At 54.7% G+C, this 18,824-nt stretch overlaps 8 protein-coding genes across 8 annotated transcripts; 6 read left to right on the top strand and 2 right to left on the bottom strand.

Moving 5' to 3' along the window:
- Positions 1–480: 480 nt before the first annotated feature.
- On the top strand, positions 481–2,427 carry PHYSODRAFT_487660 (hypothetical protein; the record flags this gene model as incomplete). The annotated part of the gene is made up of 2 exons (XM_009520545.1): positions 481–1,766; positions 1,980–2,427. 2 exons carry the CDS (start codon positions 481–483, stop codon positions 2,425–2,427), a joined length of 1,734 nt encoding a protein of 577 aa, XP_009518840.1.
- A 349-nt stretch (positions 2,428–2,776) lies between these two features.
- On the bottom strand, positions 2,777–3,223 carry PHYSODRAFT_324744 (hypothetical protein; the record flags this gene model as incomplete). The annotated part of the gene is made up of 2 exons (XM_009520544.1): positions 2,777–2,966; positions 3,210–3,223. 2 exons carry the CDS (start codon positions 3,221–3,223, stop codon positions 2,777–2,779), a joined length of 204 nt encoding a protein of 67 aa, XP_009518839.1.
- Positions 3,224–3,505: 282 nt separating this feature from the next.
- On the top strand, positions 3,506–5,233 carry PHYSODRAFT_324743 (hypothetical protein; the record flags this gene model as incomplete). Its single annotated transcript, XM_009520543.1, has 1 exon — positions 3,506–5,233. One exon carries the CDS (start codon positions 3,506–3,508, stop codon positions 5,231–5,233), a length of 1,728 nt encoding a protein of 575 aa, XP_009518838.1.
- A 168-nt stretch (positions 5,234–5,401) lies between these two features.
- PHYSODRAFT_324742 (hypothetical protein) lies at positions 5,402–6,685 on the bottom strand (the record flags this gene model as incomplete). Its single annotated transcript, XM_009520542.1, has 1 exon — positions 5,402–6,685. The coding sequence occupies one exon, from the start codon at positions 6,683–6,685 to the stop codon at positions 5,402–5,404; it is 1,284 nt and encodes a 427-aa protein (XP_009518837.1).
- Positions 6,686–8,947: 2,262 nt separating this feature from the next.
- On the top strand, positions 8,948–11,261 carry PHYSODRAFT_254988 (hypothetical protein; the record flags this gene model as incomplete). The annotated part of the gene is made up of 5 exons (XM_009520541.1): positions 8,948–9,532; positions 9,678–10,003; positions 10,367–10,875; positions 10,971–11,150; positions 11,209–11,261. 5 exons carry the CDS (start codon positions 8,948–8,950, stop codon positions 11,259–11,261), a joined length of 1,653 nt encoding a protein of 550 aa, XP_009518836.1.
- Positions 11,262–11,402: 141 nt separating this feature from the next.
- PHYSODRAFT_254983 (hypothetical protein) lies at positions 11,403–12,365 on the top strand (the record flags this gene model as incomplete). Its single annotated transcript, XM_009520540.1, has 1 exon — positions 11,403–12,365. The coding sequence occupies one exon, from the start codon at positions 11,403–11,405 to the stop codon at positions 12,363–12,365; it is 963 nt and encodes a 320-aa protein (XP_009518835.1).
- Positions 12,366–13,432: 1,067 nt separating this feature from the next.
- On the top strand, positions 13,433–13,792 carry PHYSODRAFT_485137 (putative acyl-CoA binding-like protein; the record flags this gene model as incomplete). The annotated part of the gene is made up of 1 exon (XM_009520539.1): positions 13,433–13,792. One exon carries the CDS (start codon positions 13,433–13,435, stop codon positions 13,790–13,792), a length of 360 nt encoding a protein of 119 aa, XP_009518834.1.
- A 3,923-nt stretch (positions 13,793–17,715) lies between these two features.
- Positions 17,716–18,159, top strand: PHYSODRAFT_420939 (hypothetical protein; the record flags this gene model as incomplete). The annotated part of the gene is made up of 1 exon (XM_009520538.1): positions 17,716–18,159. A coding segment is annotated over one exon (444 nt), but the record flags the coding sequence as incomplete, so codon positions are not given.
- Between the last annotated feature and the right edge of the window lie 665 nt (positions 18,160–18,824).

Genomic DNA, 18,824 nt, shown 5'->3' with positions numbered 1-18,824 from the left:
GGGCCAGGCCTTAGGCTCGGCGCAACAGCAGCAGGTTGCAGTGCTTGTTCCGGAGTAAACTCTGAACTTACGTCGAACGCAAACAGGATCGGTTCCATTCCACAACCTCGTTTATAACGATAATCCGGCTAACCAGTGCATCTGCTGTTTAGTTATAAAGCATACAAACAATTACTGGGTATCTGACTACCTCGCCGATTCGGTCTCTAGTGGTTATCACTTTAGCAAGGTGTAGCTGATTCTACGCGCGATTAGCAAAGTGCTACGTTTTCAGTCGCGGACTGGAGCCACTTGCCACAATGCCCGCGACCTCTTCCGGAGCAGGAATCCTTCGCAGCAGCAGCACCAACCTGACTCCAATGACTCGCGCGCCATCCCTCATTACTCAAACTGCGCCGCCAGTACCAAGTCGTCCAGGACGGCGACCCACCTACTGTAGCTACTTACTAGTAGAGCTGTACTAGCCCCTCACAGTCGGCCATGAAGGGGTCTTGGAGCAGGAACGTGTTCCCCCCATTGACGCTCTCGCCCCAGCAGCAGTCGCAGTTCCGCCGCTTGGCGCGCGGACTCGTGCGCGAGACGCTGTCACACTTCGACGCGTTCGACAAGCTGCCGGGCGCCAAGCGGGACTTGGCCAAGCAGAAGCGCTGGAAGGCCGTCAAGACCCGCGACAACCTCACGGTCTTCAAGGAGCGAGACCCACCCAAGATCACAGGCACGAGCTTCGACCTGCCCGAGCATCAGCGGCTCACGGACGACGAGTGGCAGATGCCCAGGCTGCTGGTCGGCGTCGGCTCTATAGTCGGCTCGCTCGACGACGTCATGTACGGCGTTGTCACGCCCGACGCCGAGGCCATGCTGCTCAAGGCGGCCATCGTACGCAGCTCGCTAGTTGACGGCGCGGTGCTGGCTAGCATCGATGGACCGACACCTGAGGAGCCCTACCGGTTCTTGGGGGTCAAGTGGTTCGTTAAGGGACCCCCCTCCACTCTACGAAGCCTCGTGCAGCCTCGGGACATGGTGTTCGTAGAGTCAACGGGCGTTATCATGCGGTCGAACGGCGTGCGGATGGGGTACCAGTTGCTGCACTCCGTTGACTTGGACGGGTATGGACCGCTGCCTGAGCGCTCGTTGACTCGCGGCAGAATCTCCAGCTGCACGATTTTCAAGGAGAGCCAAGACGGACGACGCGTGGACGTGTACGTCCGCGGCTACGTGGAGCAGCACGCCAAGTTGCTGGACTCGGTGGCGCTCAAGGCGGCGTCGACTGGGTTCCTGAGCTCGTGGAACTCCGTCGAGTGCGGTCACGTCAAGAAGCTCATGTGGTTCTTCGAGAACCCACACCTTGTGGGCTGGAAGGACGCAGCCGCTGCTCGTGCTCGAGGCCCTGACCCGCGCACTCCAGTGCGCTCACACGCCAGCAGCTTCGACGGCCCGAGTGGGTTGCACTTGCGCAACCTCAGCATCGCTGGCCCCAACGACCTGTGCGGCGGAACCTGCGGCCGCAAGTTCAAGAAAATGAGCAGCGTCGGCCTTTGCTCGCTGTGCCAAGTGCCCATGTGCTCCAAGTGCCGGGTGACCAAGAAATTGGCCTATGTGACCTGCGAGCTCAAACTGGAGCGCCGAGAGAGCGTCATCTGCCGCTTGTGTGAGGCCAAAGTGCGTCTTGAGCCTGTCCGCCGCATCGCCCAGCAGGAGATTCGCAACGGGCGCTATCGCCGAGGATCCAACGACAATCAAAAGCAGGCTGATGACCAAAGCGCAGAGTATCCGGCACCTTCGCCTTCACTTGGATCAGTCCGGTCCAAGCCAAGGTCAAGCTCTGCAGGGTCTCATTACCACTTTGGCGGCTCGAACGAAAGTACACAGACGCGCACAACCTCCTCCAGTTCAACAACAGTCTTCTTGGAGCGGCTTCACCAGCTCCAGCAGCAGCAGCAGGAGCAGCAGCAGCAACAGGGCGAAGTGTCAGCTTCGAGCACTCGCCTCGCACTACCGACCAAGCCTCGCTGGTTCCGACGCCGCAAAAAGAGCGAACCGCACAGCGCCGAGTCGAGACCCGTGCTGTTTGGCGAGCCCACGACACTCAGCGACTGTCAGATGGGCGCGCTCTCGCAGTGCTCGACGGCGGTGGACTCGCTGAGCATGGCCTCGCCCATTCACCCACTGGCTTACAGCTGGAGCTCGTCGGGCCAGGAAAGTGACGGCCGCGCTCGCGTGGAGGAAGACGACGAAGACGACTGGGCGGACACACCCGAGTTCACGAAGAGTCAGCAACACCGCCAACACCTTTGGCACCAGATGACGGAGCTGCGACTCGCAGTGGAGAACACGTACCAAATCGCCAAGCATACGACGGATTCGTGCTGCGGCCCGAGCTTCAGTCCGCTGGGAAGCACGAGTTCGCAGTACACCTACTATCACTGAAGCAAACGGCAACCAACTTCGTCTCGATCTATGAGAGACGCAGACGCAAACACTAATCGGTATGCAGCGCACGTGAAGCGCTTGAAACAACAAATCAAAATGAGAAATTGCCGATGTTGAAGTGGCCCTGATGCCTAGTGGACATGAGTAATGTGGAGGTTAGATTCACGACAACATAGTAACATCAGATCATCTTTTTGACACGTGCACCGCTTGGCTTCAACGTGCAAGTCGAAGTCAAGGGGGCCGACGGAGGTTGATCGAAGCCCTCGAAAGCGCTCTCAGCGCTGCAGCTGCATGCGTCAAGACAGGAACGTTGATCGATCCTTACCGGGAAGCTGCAGCACTCCTAACAACTTGATCGATTGTCGAACAAGTGCCCGAGTGAGACTGCCATGTGCATCAAATGCAGCACCAGCACCTCGTCGTCCGGGATCTGCGGGTACGTCTCGAGCACGGGCGCCAAGTCCGACGTGGCGGCTGCAGCTCGTGCAGGTGCAAGATCGGCGTCGGAGGCGAGTGGCGGCTTCAAAATCTCACTGCCATCATCGTCGTCGCTCGACTGGAACTGGTGCGTTGTTCAGAAGTATCCACACCGCTAAAGAACGGGGGCTTCCTACCTTTCCAGAACGGGTCAGCGATCTACTGTCTTCAGTCTCTGTGGAGAGGCTCCGTCCCGTAATACATTGTGCAGTGATGGTGTGAATAACATACAAACCCGATGCTCAGTGCACCATATAAACCGGACCACAGCATCCAAACTGTCGTATCAGAACGAGTACCCATTCCTGCCCATGCTGCTCCGGCGCGAAAATGCGTTTGCGTCGAGTACTACGGGACGCCACCGCCCGAATCTCAGATTTCGGACGGGCCAGAGTCGGCTCAAGGCCGTGTCTAGCACTGGCCAACGCTCTGGTCACGCGGGACTCGACGACTTGTGTGTGTGTGTGTGGCGCTTAGGCTTCCAGGTGGCCGCCTCCGACCTCAGTGCAATGCGCGCGTCCGTCTTTTTGATTCAGTTTGCATTTCGCTGCCTAGCGCGAAAACGAAAGAGTAAGAGAGTGAGCCACAACCACACATGGACCGACGAGAGAGTGACGGCTACAGCCCCACGACGTGGACGACGAATGTCCTGCCGCCCGTGGAGCTCTCGGCGGAGCAGCGAGACAAGTACCGAGTGCTGGCGACTCAACTGCTATCCAACACACTGCGGGACTACGACATCTACTCGGCGGACTCGAGGCACCGTCGAATGAGTCGTCGAAGGTGGAAGCCCGTCAAGACTCGGGACCATATCACCGTCTACAAGGAGAGGTATCCGACGCCGAGCTCCCTCGCGTCCGCGAACCATTTAGTCGGGGCACCGTCTCGAGCTGCCGGTAGCCGTGCGAGTATAGCGGATAGAGTGTCCATGGCCTTCCGAGGCAACGAGTGGACCGAGCCCAAGCTACTGCTCGCCACTGGCTGGATCGAGGGCGCGTTAGAGGACGTCATGTACGGCGTCGCCTCTCCAGACGCACAGAGCATGCTGCTGAAGGCCACGGTAGTCAAGAACACGCTGATCAATGGAGCGGTACTGGCCTGTATTGATGCCCCCTGCGATGCGGATCCATTCCGGTTCTTGGGGATCAAGTGGTTCGTCAAAGGTCCTCCGACAGCCCTGCACGGCATCGTGCGGCCGCGAGACTTGGTCTTCATCGAAGCCACAGGGATCACCACGCGGCCGAATGGAGAGCGTGTCGGCTACCAGCTCCTGCACTCGGTAGACCCTCCGCAGTATCGAGACATGATGCCTCGGTCTGGGATGGATGTCACTCGCGGCCGCATCTCAAGCTGCTCGATCTTCAGAGAGATCCCCGCAGGCCTGGGCAGCAGACACTCCAAGGTCGACGTGTACGTCAAAGGATACGTGGAGGCGCACGGCAAGTTACTGGATTCGGTGGCGCTCACGGCCGCCTCAACGGGCTTCATGAGCTCCTGGAACGCAGTCGAGTGCGCCAACCTCAAGAAGCTCATGTGGTGCTTCCGGCAGCAACCAGACTGGGAGAGCGGTCGGCGTCGAGGCTCACAAAGAGTGCGTCGTTCAAGCCAGCGCTCCCACGCCAGCAGTAGCATCGCTTGCTCGCCTAGCGTGAGCCACGTTGATATCGTCGGCAACCGATCCCCTTCACCTGCGCCGCTAGCTCAGGACTTGACGTGTGGCACATGCACCAAGCGTCTCAACAGGCTCGTAAGCGGGGCCATCTCCTGTGCGTTGTGCTCCGCAACAACCTGCTCGCGTTGCCGAGTCTCCCGCACGCTCAAGGAAGTGAACAAGGCGCTGTGGCTGCGTCAGGAGGACGTGCTCATATGCAAACGCTGCGTTCTCCGCGTCGACCACCTCGCGGCCGTGGACGTCGCGCGCGCAGAGGTGGGGAGTGGCTGGTTCTCAACCGAGAGCGTCCCCGTTATTAGCGCTCCCGAATGCCAGGCGAGCTTCACCAGCACGGGCGTGACCACCGACACAGGCGCGAGTGTTACGACGCTTGAAGACTTCTCGTTCTCACGCTCTGTGCTGTCACCGACAGCAGACGGCGACGCGCCAATTGACTCGTTCCGCGGAGCTCACTCCGGCAAGGTCATCCACGAGGACGCCACCGAAGGCGAGGAGGTCGAGAAGGTGGCGCTGTCTGACCGAGAACGGCGCGAGCAGATCTGGTCGCAAATGGTGGAGCTGCGCATGGTAGCCGAGTCCATCTACAAGCTCACGCTAGAGACTTCCGAGTCAATTCACGCCCCACCGCAACGAACCCAATACTACGGGTAAGCCGAGCCGTTGATGTAGGATGCTTGCTGTGTTGTGCAGTGTGTTGTTGTTGGTGTTGTTAAGCAAGCCTAAGCGGCGAAGACGAACGAGTATGAGCACAATGCATTACAATTATAAGCAAACATCACCACTACCACTTACACCACCTTCCTTCACAATTGCTGCACCTCAATGCAACATGTCAGTCATGACGCTGTCGGAGCGTGCGCGGGGCGAGTCCAGCAGACACAGGCTTTCGACCGAGGCCGTGCAGAAGCTGTTGTCCAGCGAGAAGTTGCGCGCCGGCACGTCCAGCGTGCTTGGCGTTAGCGGGTTGAACACCTCCGGCCGCTGCGGACGCAGCATCTCCTGGCGCTGGATCTCCTTGGCGTCCAGCAGCTTCACGTACTCGTGACAAGACGGGCAGATCCGCACGGTGTTCTTGCGAGCGCGGAAATTCGGGTCGATCTCGAACAGGTTCGTCTTCATGCGGCAGCTCGAGCACAGTGGTGCCTTGCACAGGGTGCACACACGCCTCTGCGCGCGCGTCTTCCAGATGGACGCGATGCTCTTGCTGCACGCGACGCAGCGCTTGTTCAGCTTGGCCTCGAAGGCCTTCTGGTTGTTGCTGTGCACGCGGCTGTTGAAGCACCAGTTCAGCTTCTTGGCGAACGCGAAGTCGGGCACGGTCCAGACCTGCTCAATGCACTTGGCCGCGTGCGCCATGGCCAGCGGCCCGAGGATGCTGCCCATATCGGCCTCCATGCTGTAGCTCTTGATAAACAGGTCAACGATTCCGGGCTCGCGCTCGCGGTAGATGGAGCCGATGACGATGCGCGTGCGCCGCAGCCCGTGCACAGGCGGGAAGGCCGGGTGGTCGATGGAGTGGTGCACCTCGTACCCGATGAGTTTGCCGTCACGGCCCCTCATAGTGCCCCTTCCCCCGAGGAACATGACTTCTCTGGGGGCCACGAGGCGGCCCGAGACCCCGCGCGGCGGCCGCACCTCGATCCATTTCAGCGCAAGGAAGCGGAATGGGTCCTCCTCGGTCGGGCCCAAGAGCTGCAGCAACACGGCTCCGTTGCCGATGTTCTTGTCCACGACAGCGGATTTCAGCGCCATCGCTTGACTGTCTTTCATGAAGACGCCGTACATGAGCTCGCTGAGTGGGCACTGCACGTAGCCCATGCCCAGCACCACATCCTTGGATGGCCGAGATGTAGTGCTGCGCCCGCCGTCCGCCGCCACGTACGCGGCCTCGGGCGCGTCGTCGCAGCGTGTGTACGTGGTGAAGTGCTCCTTGTGGTGGATGCGCTTCCACAGCCGCGGGTCCTGCTTGTCGTGGTCGCGGTGGTCGGCGTCATACTCGTCCAGGTCGCGCAGTGTGCGGTCCAGCAGCTGCATGGCCATCTCCTGGAACTTGAGCTGGTCCTCGGACAGCGCCACGGCCTGGCGCGGCGGCTGCACGGGCATCGCCACCATTCGATCAGGGAAGAAGGAAGGGGGCCAGGAACGAAGCTGCAATCTGCAAATTCAAGTCTGAGCGCGGCGGCGGGAGCGACGGCCCACCGCCCGACATGGACCAGAGAGATCGAGCGCCCGTGCTGACGCGGGAGCGCAGTGGCGACAGGTCCATTATGTTGGAAGTGCTGCAGGCACGTAGGTGTAACCCCATGGTGGGGGTACACGGTTACGACACCAGAAGCGTACCCACGACAGATCTTTTCGTAGGGGCGACCGCCCAGGAGGACACGTAGAGAGAGAGAGAGCTCACTTCTCGATTGGTAAAGCCACTGACGAGGCCCCCAGCGGGGGGCCGAAACGCGTCTGGCACGCGTTCAATAGAGAGGTCGTACATGCATGCTCCAAGTACTTCCTACACATTAGATGCCACGTCGAACGAGGTCGCGGGATGGCGCGACGCCTGAGTATGACGAGTGGGAGGGCGGATATCAAGGAGGGATATCATCTATTAGAGATATTGGAGATGTGTACTGCTTAATAGAGTGTGCGATTCTAAATATAGGGAAACAAATATAAGAGGCAAATGAGCGTTTTGAGCTAACAAATTGATGACCCGAAATTTTGGCGTGGGATGTCCATCGGCTTGACTAGCGCTCTATTATGCGATTGCCTTCACAGGGTCTCGTATTGCTGCATGCTACGTAGCCTTCGTAGGAGGGGGGAGAACTCTAGACAGCCCAGCATGCAGTCCAGTGGACTGGGTTGAGATCGCGCAAGTCACGCGTTGCTGTCGAGTCGTGGTGGCTCTTAGTTCGTATACTCTCCTTACTTAGTAGATATGCTGTTGAAGTAGTAGTGACTAGAAGCTGCATATTACTTGCCGACGTCGGGGATCAGCACTATAACTGCTAAGTTAGCAGTGCTAACGTTGCGCGTTAACGCCGACATGGACGCGGTTGAAGGTGGTTTCCGGGCACGTCCCCATCCTTGCAGGTCGCCTTTGTCGGCTTCGGCAAATACAGGCACCCGCGACAACTTTTTTGCCGACAAGGGAACACGTCTGCATACACCAAGCTTCGCCCTGTACAGTGTGTATCAACGCCTGCTCGTTAGCCGCAATGGCCGAGCATTGGAGCCTTGGTTCACAATGCGAACTTCACATGTAATAGCACAACACGATGCGTGCCTTTGATTGGCGCTTGTACTTCAACTATCGGATCTCGGAGAGCCTCTCTTCACCACCTTGGCACATCTATACAGTACTCGCATCGCCTCTCGATAACGTCCAGCACCTCCACTGCAGAATGAACACCACTCGACGATTGCAATACCATCATCGGTTGTTGGCCGCAGTCACTGAAACTGGACCAAGAAGGAACTTGGTCGGACACCAAGCCGAGCTTTATCGCCGCACGTCGGGTACATCTGCAAGCACCGAACACAAGATTTGCGCTTCTGCTCTCTCGGTCCAACTCAAAGTGTACTGGGCTCAGTACTGTATCTGCACATGTATCTCGCCTTGAAGACGATGCACTCGTGTGTCGAACGTGGCGTATATCGCGTGCCTATCATACACCTGCGCACCCAGCTTTCACTTGATGACGGCGGAGAAATGACCTCGATCCGATCGAAGTCCACGCACGCGTGGCCTCACAATCGAATCGACCAGCTAGGCGAAGTAACGAGAGCGGCGATGACGCTCGGCGATCGGAGACGTGGAAACCCTTTCGAGCCGCTGAACTTGACGCCCGAGCAGCAGGCATGTCAGGAGGGGGTTTTGTGGACAGAAAAAGAACGACATACCCCTTTTAAAGTTGCTAAGAGTACCCCCTCTTAACTAAGGAAATGCAGGCGTGGAAGCCAACTTGCACTGCGGTCTCCAGCGTCTGCAGAAGGTTATCCATGTATGCAACGAGGAATAGGCCAAATACATGGCTAATAACACTCTTAGCACGTCGCAAGCGGTGTCGAATCCAGTAGTATCGCTCATATGTAGATGTAAGTCGGGATCGTACCGCCTAAACTCAAGTTGAAGACTCCATTGGTGGCTAGTTGCTCACTTGAGCGTCAAGCGCCGAACTTGTCAATCATTTCTAAACTTGCCAAACAACGGCCAACCCACCAACGCCCATGCCACCCACTTCATCTTCCAAACCTCGCGGAACCTCCAAAGGCCGTGGGAAGGGTCGCTATAAGCCGACTACAAGTTCAACTCAGGCGACTCGAAAGCTGCGCAGTGTTAACGACGCACTAACAGCATTGCCAACCAAGATGAAGCTGCCAACGCGTCAGCAATGGCTTCCAAAGTATGACAAGGAGCTCTGCGTTCGTCCGTTCAACTACGTGGAAGGCGACGTCGCCGAGGCGATCTGCAAATTCTGCGAGGTGTTTGGACGGGAAGATCCGCCAGACGAGCAAGCCGATTCCGCGTTCGATGCGTTGGTGAGGAGCGCGAAAAAGAAGCGCAAGAAGATGGCTAAAGTTATGGTGTTCAAGACGTTTCGCCGCGACCATATCATCCGACACATGCAGCGCGAGAACTCGAAGCAGTGGTCTGCCTTCCTTGCTGTCACGGAGGACGAAGAGTGCGAAAGCTTTTTCCTGCCTACCCGGATCGAGGACTTCCTCCCGAGACACCCTCAGATTTCGTTTGTGGTTCCGAGCGGAATTGCCAGCCTCATCGAGCGTCTGTTCTGCAACCGAGGTGATACGCCACATGGCTTGGTGACCGTGGACGACGAAATCGGAGAGGTTGAAGTCTCCAACGACTTTATGGAGACCGAGACGGATGGATACGTTCTAGTTATCCGTGATCGAGACCAGTTTGAGACCATTGTCAGCTGCATCAACGCGGGAGTAAGCTTTCGTGCCATTGCTGGTCTGTTTACCACGCTCGGAACCGCGCTGTCCAACATGAACCCCCTGCAGACAAGTAGTAGGGCTATCGGTTCGCCGTGTCGTTGCACTCAACCTCTCTGCTATCCGCTCACTGCTCAGCAAGACCTGGGGATTTTCGCTGATGGTTGATGGCGCAACGCACAACAAAGAAGGATACCTGGACGTGCGTTTGTCGTTTGGCCTCGTGGGTAAAATTCACAACATCCACCTCCTCGCCATCCCCATTGGCGATAGCGCCCACAAAGGCCAGAACTATGCTGAGCTTGTCATTGATCTACTAGAGGACATCGGTGAAACCAACCTGCTCCCTCAACTGATCGGTATCTCGACGGACGAAGCTGCGACGATGCTAGGCCGCCACCAGGGATTCTCGACGCGACTTCGTGCTGCTGCTGAATACTTTGGAAACTCGGCCATCACGATCAACTGGTGCGGGAGCCACCAGTTGAACCTTGCCCTAGACGCGTTCCTAAAAGTACTCGACAGAACGGTGAACTTCAGGTCGAGGCTGGGAATGGAGATCTTGTTTACACGGAGATACGAAAGTGTACGCTTCGCAGTGGGTTTATGCCCAAAGTATGCAACGACTAGATGGGAGTCGATTCATGACACGTGTCATTTCCTGGCCAAGCACTACGAACAACTCGTTGCTGCACAAGACGCGAAGAACTACGCGCGGTCGAGCAGCGCATGGTGGCTGTGTCTATTTGTTGTGAGCGAGCTGACTGAGGCCATACGAATGTGTTTTCGCAAGCTGCAAGTTAAGACTGTCACTATGAACGAGCAGTACAGCGCTCTGGATGAGCTCGTGAACACGTTCCAGTTGAAGTACGAGAGCAACACCGAAGACGACTCAGTGAATGTGGACAAGACCAAAGTGGCCAACCACCTCAAGTGGTGCTCGTGCAATTCGTTGGCGCTATTTAGCAGCATGGACGTCGGAGTGCAGAGAGACGAGAATGCCACAGAAGACCAGACCCACAGTGCAACGGATGGTACCGAACTGGACGACGCATCCCCCGACGAGCAACCTGATCAAAACGACGTCGAGTATGAGATCGATCCCGCCCCACCCCAAGACCCTATGACTCAGACTGAACTTGTTGGAGCGGTAGCTGAGGCCATCACCGTTTTCATCAAAACCGTGTCATGTATCAAGCTCGACATCAACAGCGATTGCCGCGAGGAACCTCCTACTTCTCCTATCGAGATAATACAGTGCACGGATCGCGCCTTCTGTGCACTGCTGGCAGCTCACAGCCCCAAATTGAAGGCTCGATTCGGTGCTACGGCAACAACCGGTATCTGGAACCAAAGGAAGCAACTGGCGCACTGCTTAACAAGAAGTCTGAATGTCGCCGCCGGCTTGAAAGTCCACGAAACTCGTCGCGTGAAGTGACACTCGAGGTTGTCTGGGAGAAGGCGGCCTCGTTCGGCAACTTTGAACTGCTGGCCGAGTTTGCTGTTGGACTCGCTAGCATTGCGCCAGGTACCCACGCAGTGGAGGGGGACTTCAGCACGCTGAAGCGTACGATGGGTCCGCATCGCGGCCGACTCAGCAACTACGCGATGGAAGGTGAGTTGCAATGTCGACAATACTTTGAGCTCATGAGTTTGGCGGACAAGATGTCCAGGTACCAAGCAGTTTCCTAGTGTGCGGGCCTCTCCAAGCCACACTCTAGCGTAGGCCACCACGTTCACATTCTTATACATTCTTGTAGGGCCCTTTTCTAGCTTTCAATACACAGCGATACATTACTGATCGGGCTACCTCTTTTAAAGTCCCCAGGAGTACCCCGTATATCTAAAAAGGGGCATGAATTTCAAAATGCCCCCTCCGGACATGCCTGCCGACCAGCAACAGCATTGCCAAGACCTCACGTTCCAGTTGCTGGACCGCACGCTGCACAGCTACAACGAGCGGAACGACAGTAGAGACCCGTACTCAGGATCCCCACGCCACCACGCACACCTCGACAACACGCAGTGGAAGCAGCTCAAGACGCAGAAGAATGCTTCGCTTTACTCGGAGCGTGTCCACACGCCGCAGCGGGATCTCCATCTCCCCGGCGACAACTGGGACAACCCGTGTGTGCTGCTGGCTGTGGGGTCGATGGACAGCACCCTGGACGAGGTCATGTTCGGCCTGGAGACGCCTGACTTCCTCGCGATGCAAATCCGGTCCGAGGTGGTCGGCAAACAGCCCTTGGATGGAGCCATCTTGGAGCAGCTTACAGAACCTACACAGGCCGACCCGTACCAGTTCATGGGTATCACGTGGATGGTGGGGGAGCAGAGCTGGCCGCTGAGGATGATCGTCCGCCCTCGGGACTTTATCATCATCTCAGCCACTGGCGTAGTACGCCGTCCTAATGGAGATCGTGTCGGGTACGAGGTTGTGCAGCCCATCGATTTGCCGCAGTGTCCGCCACTTCCAGCGCCGATGGTGCGCGGTAAGCTCATGTACGGCGCCATCTATTGCCAGCGAGAGAACGGCACGGTGGACGTGTATATTCAGATGTACGTGGAGACGCAGGGTCGTCTCATGGACAAGCTAGTTGTCGCTGCGATGTGGGAGTCGACACTAGGATTCTGGAGGGCGCCGCAGCTTTCCGAGATGAAGAAGCTGCAGTGGTGTATCGAGAACAAAAGCGTCAAGCACCAGGAGCAAGTATCTGCCTGGGCACGAACCGACATGAGCATCGAGTCGAGGCATTGCGACAATTGTCTGAGGAAGAGAAGCGCTGCGTCTCGCCGTGCCAGTGTCCCCGTGAGCGATGAAAAGTCGTGAGCACTTTGTGCAACCTCGTTATGCTGGAGCTGCAAAGTGAAGAGAAGAGTCAAAGTACCGGGTCAACACCGCACAAAGTTATACGATGTTGAGGTTGCAGTATGCCAAGCGTGCATGGCATTCGTGAAGAAGCAGTGCCCAGCCACAATTGCAAGTCACAACCAGAAGCAGCGACAAGCGGCGTTTGAAAGCAGCAGGAGCGCAAGTCGACGATTGACGTTGGAGAGCGTGTGGGATCAACCTGCTTTCTCCCCGCTGGGGACTGCTGCGAGATACCCGTCGATCTCAATGTCAGACTTGGTGCAGCTAATCAATCCAGGCTCAGACGTTGCAGATTCAAGACGTGCTGGTAAACTGTAACAGGAAGATAAGCGCAGAGTGTTCAAGAGAATCGCATAAGCGAGCAAAACGAGTTGTAAGATGAGCTTTAGTGCATACACCCCATTATATTGCCCGAGTGCACTACCATCCCACTTTAAAATCTCTTGGGCCTTTCGGCCCAGCGCATTGAGCCAGTACTTTAACTGCGGTGACTGCGATTGCTCGCCGGAAGGCCTTCAGTCCCGTATCCGAGCTCTTCGAAGCCGCGACGATCATCTTGGATACCGCTTCGTCGCGGTTGCAAGTGGTGGAAGTCTTAATGTGTTGCTGTTTGGACTGACTCAGACAACGTCAAGCTTCCGGCCGGTGAAGATGTCCTCCTTGTTGAGCTTGAGTAGCGCGAAGGCTTTCTCTGCAGGGGCCCCTTCACCTACCACTTGTGGAGCTTTCTCTCCGTCTTAGACTGGAGGGTCTTTAAAAAAAACTGAAGCTCATTTTCCCTTAACTTGCCTTTCGGTGGGGTCCCCACGGGACCCCACCGAAAGGCAACTTTACCCCCGGTTACCTATCATCCAGCATACGTATGCGTGTCAGCAGGCGTCACGTCGGCTTCACATCAGATCCGAATCCGAAACCGAAACGGTGCGTCTCATGTATCAACCCCCCCCCCCTCAATAATGCAGTCGCTCGCTCGACGTCTCGGTGGTCGCTTTAACGTCCCCCTGCTCCCTTTGCAGCTGCTCGCCATGTCCACCACCTCCTCCACGTCCATCACCGAGCGCTTTGAGCGCAGCCTGGCGCTGGGCAAGACGCTGCCGCCGCTGAGCGACAACGCGGCCAAGCTGCAGCTCTACGCGCTGTTCAAGCAGGCGCAGGTCGACCCCAACACCACGTCCCGCCCGGGGATGCTGGACTTCGTGGGGCGCGCCAAGTGGGACGCCTGGAGCAAGCTCGGAGACATGACGCTGGACGAAGCCAAGCTCAAGTACATCGCCATCATCGACGAGCTCGCGGCCGAGAACGGTGCAGCCACGCAAGACCAGGATGCGGCGGCAGATGCAACTGCTGCGGCCAGCTCTGGCGACCTGCTTGTCGAGATTTCGTAGGTTTTGGAGGCTTCTGGGAGGTGCTACAGACGATGGGAGTCAAACCCAGATAATCTCACTACGAGTATATGGAAAAGGCGACAATTTTTCCACTTTCGATGCTCCAGTGATACTCTAGTACATGTAGAAGTATTTTTTTAACTTACTACTCTAATATGATGCTACTACTCGCTAGTAAGTGCGAAAACTGCCCACATAGTATCCTCAAGATACGCTTTGTGGTCAGCTGCACCAGGAGTGCGTTTCTCAAGAGAATACATGAAGTGGCTAGACTAGAATCTAGTCTCATTTTCAAGTGATAACGAACTTTACATGAAACTTTGGTAACGGTTTACCGTAGGGAGTGCATAGTATACTAAGAAGCAATCTATGACTCAAGGTCAACGCTTTTCGAAGCTCATGTCAAGTTTGTGAAACGCGTGAAAAGAAATTCATGATTCTCTGCTTATATCACGGTGCTGATAAACATATCAAGTACCTATCTGTAGCCTAGAGTTGGCAGTTGCGCTGGTGGTAGATTTAAAGGTATCCTACGCCTACTGCGGGCCCCAAGGCTACGATGATCGTTAGGAACTCGATATGCAAAAGCTCAAACTTGTCAAAGTGTATCTCGTAAGGAAGCCGTTCGTAACATGATAAAATATATAAAAAGGGGTACGCCAAATCCTAAATCGTAGGGTTGGCCGCATTTGCAAATCCCTATCAAATGCTAATGAGAGCCTTGCCTCCTGAGCTATATAAATGACCGCAGAGGTGCACTGCAGCGTGCAGCGGGCAAGAGCAAGCGTACCAAGCAGCCACTCGTGACAAACTTCAGCCCCGTGAATAATTCAGAGTTAGACACGTATTGCATGTACCCATCGGGTGTGTCATGTAAACGCCAGCGTCGAGTTTGCCGTCCACGTTGATATAGGATGTCGTTCATATAAACGAGCTACCCTCAGAATGCCCAGTGTCACATGGGCATTCGAAGTGATTTGCTTATAAATCGACGGCAATCCGTGGTATATGAACAGGGCTGGGACAACCGGTCGAGGCAAAGCGCAGTGGAATGGCTAGCATGCCTCGGTGTATCTGACTGCTGGAGAGTTCACCACCCCCAACGTCGCGTATTTACCGGACCGCCACCAAGGAAAAACAGACTCGATTATTGTTTCATCTCCGACTCATTTATGACTCGCTACTATGGATCATCCCGATATTTTCAAGTTCCTCACTCTGGAGATCACTTAGCCCATAGCGTGACCTTAAACCATTCTCGCCAACCGCGAGGTAAAGGATACTGGCGTCTTCCTACAAAAATGTTGGATTGTCCTCTCGTAAGAGAAGCAATCCGAAACGAGGCTCAACTTCTCCTTTCAGACATTCTAGATGCCGACAATCCTGGCCTAGTATGGGAAGGATGGAAGCGACGAATGGGAAGCCAACTAAAATCCCTCCAAGCAGTAATGAAAATTCAAGAAGACCAGGACCTCCGTGCTGCGGAAAACCTGTTCGAACGGACTATGGAGAATTACGTAGACAACCCGTCGCCAAATACTCAGAGGGAATATCAGAAAGCAAAAGAAGCCTACGCTGAACGCAAAGAACACGTTCATCAACTCCAACAAGACTCAGGCTTCAATTTTCACGCGGGAAACATGGAAACGTCAAAGTCAGCTTTCTTTCGCCCTCCTTCGTCCTTACTGAGACCTGTGCAAGTTACTTCAGTGAAACTTGAATCTGGCGAAGTCTCCACTACGTAAGAACCGCGTTTCGCTCCCATTGGGGAACAATCTTTGGAGATCCTACTAGCCCTTCCGACAATATAGCGATTGACGAGGAAAACCGAGCGATCCTACTTGATTCGATTTAATTAAAGATGTCCAGGGAAGACGCCGAAAAGCTAGACAGCCCGATCGCAGCCGACGAAATGACAGCAGCCATCAAGCACATGAGAAGCAATTCCGCTCCTGGGCTAGATGGATTAACTCCGGCATTCTACCAGACAGCTCCAGATATATTCGGACAAATACTGAGCCGCGTATTTCAATACCAACTAGACCGTGGAATTTTGTTGCCGTCCCAGAGGAAGTCATGCGTCACTCACCTCTTCAAGAAAGGTGATCGCAGTGAGCCAGGCAACTACCGTCCAATCACTCTTATGCAACTAGACGTAAAAATTCTGTCGAAAGTGCTGACCTACCGCCTCCAAGACGTCTTACCGTCCATTATACACCCTGACCAAAAAGGATTCGTTAATGGCCGATCACTGCACCACCACGTTCGACTACTGGAAGATCTTCAGCATCGCGCTACAAGGTCAAACTCCGAAGCGTTGGCGCTGTTTCTAGACTTTGAAACAGGATATGACAGAGTGATTTGGGAGTATGTCTTCCTTATTTTGTCAGTCCTCGAATTTGGAGACCGGTATATCTCGTGGATTCGTCTTCTGTACAACAAACCTCTCGCACTAATTTTATTGAACGGGTTCCTACTACAGCCACTTCAAGTTACGCGGGGTGTTAAACATAAGGCGTGCTCCCGAACCTTAGCAGTAGGTTTTCACCTGGCCGAGCTGCTGGCGTATGCAGTTCGTGTTCTTAGCCACTAATGTAGAGTCATCAGCAAAATACAGGCCTGTGACAAAACGCCTAGGTCAGACCGTCAGCCAATTAGGTTCCCGAGTGGTTCAATACACAGTAAGAAAAGCAGAGACGACAGTGGGTCCCGCTACCACTGAACAAGAATATGCCGTGCCCAATATTCCCTGAAGTAAGGTGCCTTTACGCTGACGATTCGATCAAGTATTTGGGCATCCCATTCGGGCAACATGTGTCCCACGACACTATTGTAGCCGAGCTAAACAACAAGTTCTATCGGGGGTTCAGCGTATGGGGGCGGAGAGCGAGGACCTTACGAGGAAGACTTCTACTGGTGCACACGATGATTCTATCCGTACTGTGGCATTTCACTCCACACACCACGGTTCCTCCACCTTGCATACACCGGTGGCAGCGGATGCTAAATAAGTTTGTGCTCACACGAAAATCGGATGCAGACTCCAAATTTGTTCAACTCGCCCCCGCGGAACTACTGTATTTGCCGCGGCAGGCAGGGGGGTTGCAGCTCCCGCACCTCGAAACACAGCTAAAACTGCAGCGCCTACAGTTTCTACGACAGTTTGTAAAACTGCTCGGAAAGCCGGAGAAGGAGGCGTGGCCGCAACTAGCGTCTACATTTTTCGAAGCTTTAACTCCCTCGCTTCCAGTGAAGCACCCACTCAACTTTCTTGATATTTCGCCTAACAAGTTCAAATACTTATTCGACATTACAGCGCTACCAGAATGGTGGAGAGACGCATGGAAATTGTGGCACAAAGGTCAATGGCCAGCTGATGGAGGCCAAGAACGCAGTGCTATCGCACTTTTGTACGCGCCATTGTGGCTTTCAAAGAACCAACTCCTCCACTACACTACCCCACAAGGCCAAATACGAAATCTCGCCGCTGTTGCAGAGCCCAAAAGAAGCTTCCGACTCCATGTAGCCAAAAGGCTACAATATTCCTGTATGAAAGACATTTTCGACGACATCGGCCAAAACCCATCCGTTGCCACCTTTTTAAGGCGAGCTCTCGAGCCAGTTAACACCCAACTCCCATTGACGACTCAGAAGCGATGGCTCCGCAGCCTCCACAAGGAATTGATGCAAGTTATCTTCCGCGTTGAGACGACAATAACAAGCTTCGATATTCGTGTCGAAGCGATGTACCTCCCCAATGTAGGCATCAAAATCGCCGCAAAAACGTTTTTGTTCCCGTACATTCCCCGTCCCAAACTCAAGCAACTGTTACAGCCATCAGCAGCGGATTCGCCAAGACCTCGACTCAACGACCCCAGCCGACGTACCTGCTTTCGTAAGATTTGGACGTGCACACATCCCAACTTCTGCCTATTTACGACGACCTGCAGATGCGTATCGCACTTCGCCTACTGCCTGTACGATCACGCTTCTGGTTTCTTATGCAACAAGACCCGACCGTACAACAGTGTCCATACATGACTTGCAACAACATCGAGACAGTGAAACACCTCTTCATGGAGTGCGCGAAATCAAAGGCCGTATGGGCCACGATATGGAAGGACTGGAGTCGCTTCCTTGTGGGCCCCCTCACGTGGACCAGCCTGGTATTACCGCATAAACAACAAGTGGCTGCGTGCTGGTACCAAGAACGAACCAAGATTGTATCTCTGTGGAATATAGTCAGGTGTATCACACTGCACCATCGATGGACCGAACGAAATCACTACTGTTTTGAGGAGAAGGACCCCGAATCACTCGACACCACTATCACCGCAATCTACAATACTTTCGGTGCTCACTACCGTCGCCTGTTGAGACGTGCGGAGAAACCTAAACAACAGAAACTAAAGAAGATCATTACGAAGCTGGCTGAAAGCAGTTCTTTTGGAGATTTCCATCGACGCCACCCCGACACATTCCGAATACGCCACGTCCAACTACATCTGAATCATCGAACAGGTATCGTCTTTCAGACGCTAGTCGATTAGTTCACAACATATAGTTAGCATCTACTAAGCAAGTTGAGAAGACAAATAATCGGTAATCGAACTTTCTTCTCCTCCTATGAACAGGGCCGGGGAACGCCAAATCGGAGTGGCATCATATTTATATAAAACAAAACAAGGGCTCAGCCGCTTGATAAGCACCCAAATCGATCGATTTGCAAAAAAAGGACATAGTGTTCGGTTTTCACAATAGATGCTTATCGATTGACGGTTTAGAATCAATTATCAATTATTGCAATCTTGACAATCCCAAAACCAAAAAGATTGCAATCTAAGTTCTCGCTAGCATTTCCTCAGCTAGGTTAACAGTTTCATTCGTTTGGTGGCGCTATCTGTCACGAGTACAGCTCGTGTGAGCTCTAAACGTGCACTCAATTCAGCTGAACGGAACCGTTCTCGCCATCTCATGACAAGATCGCATCAGAACCGAAGCACCATTGTTAGTTGCTACATTGTAGGTAGTT

Source organism: Phytophthora sojae, assembly GCF_000149755.1.
Source record: "Phytophthora sojae unplaced genomic scaffold PHYSOscaffold_2, whole genome shotgun sequence".
NCBI classification, from domain to species: domain Eukaryota; phylum Oomycota; class Peronosporomycetes; order Peronosporales; family Peronosporaceae; genus Phytophthora; species Phytophthora sojae.
The sequence above is the reverse complement of the archived record's forward strand: the minus strand, read 5'-3'. Positions and strand labels throughout refer to the sequence as shown.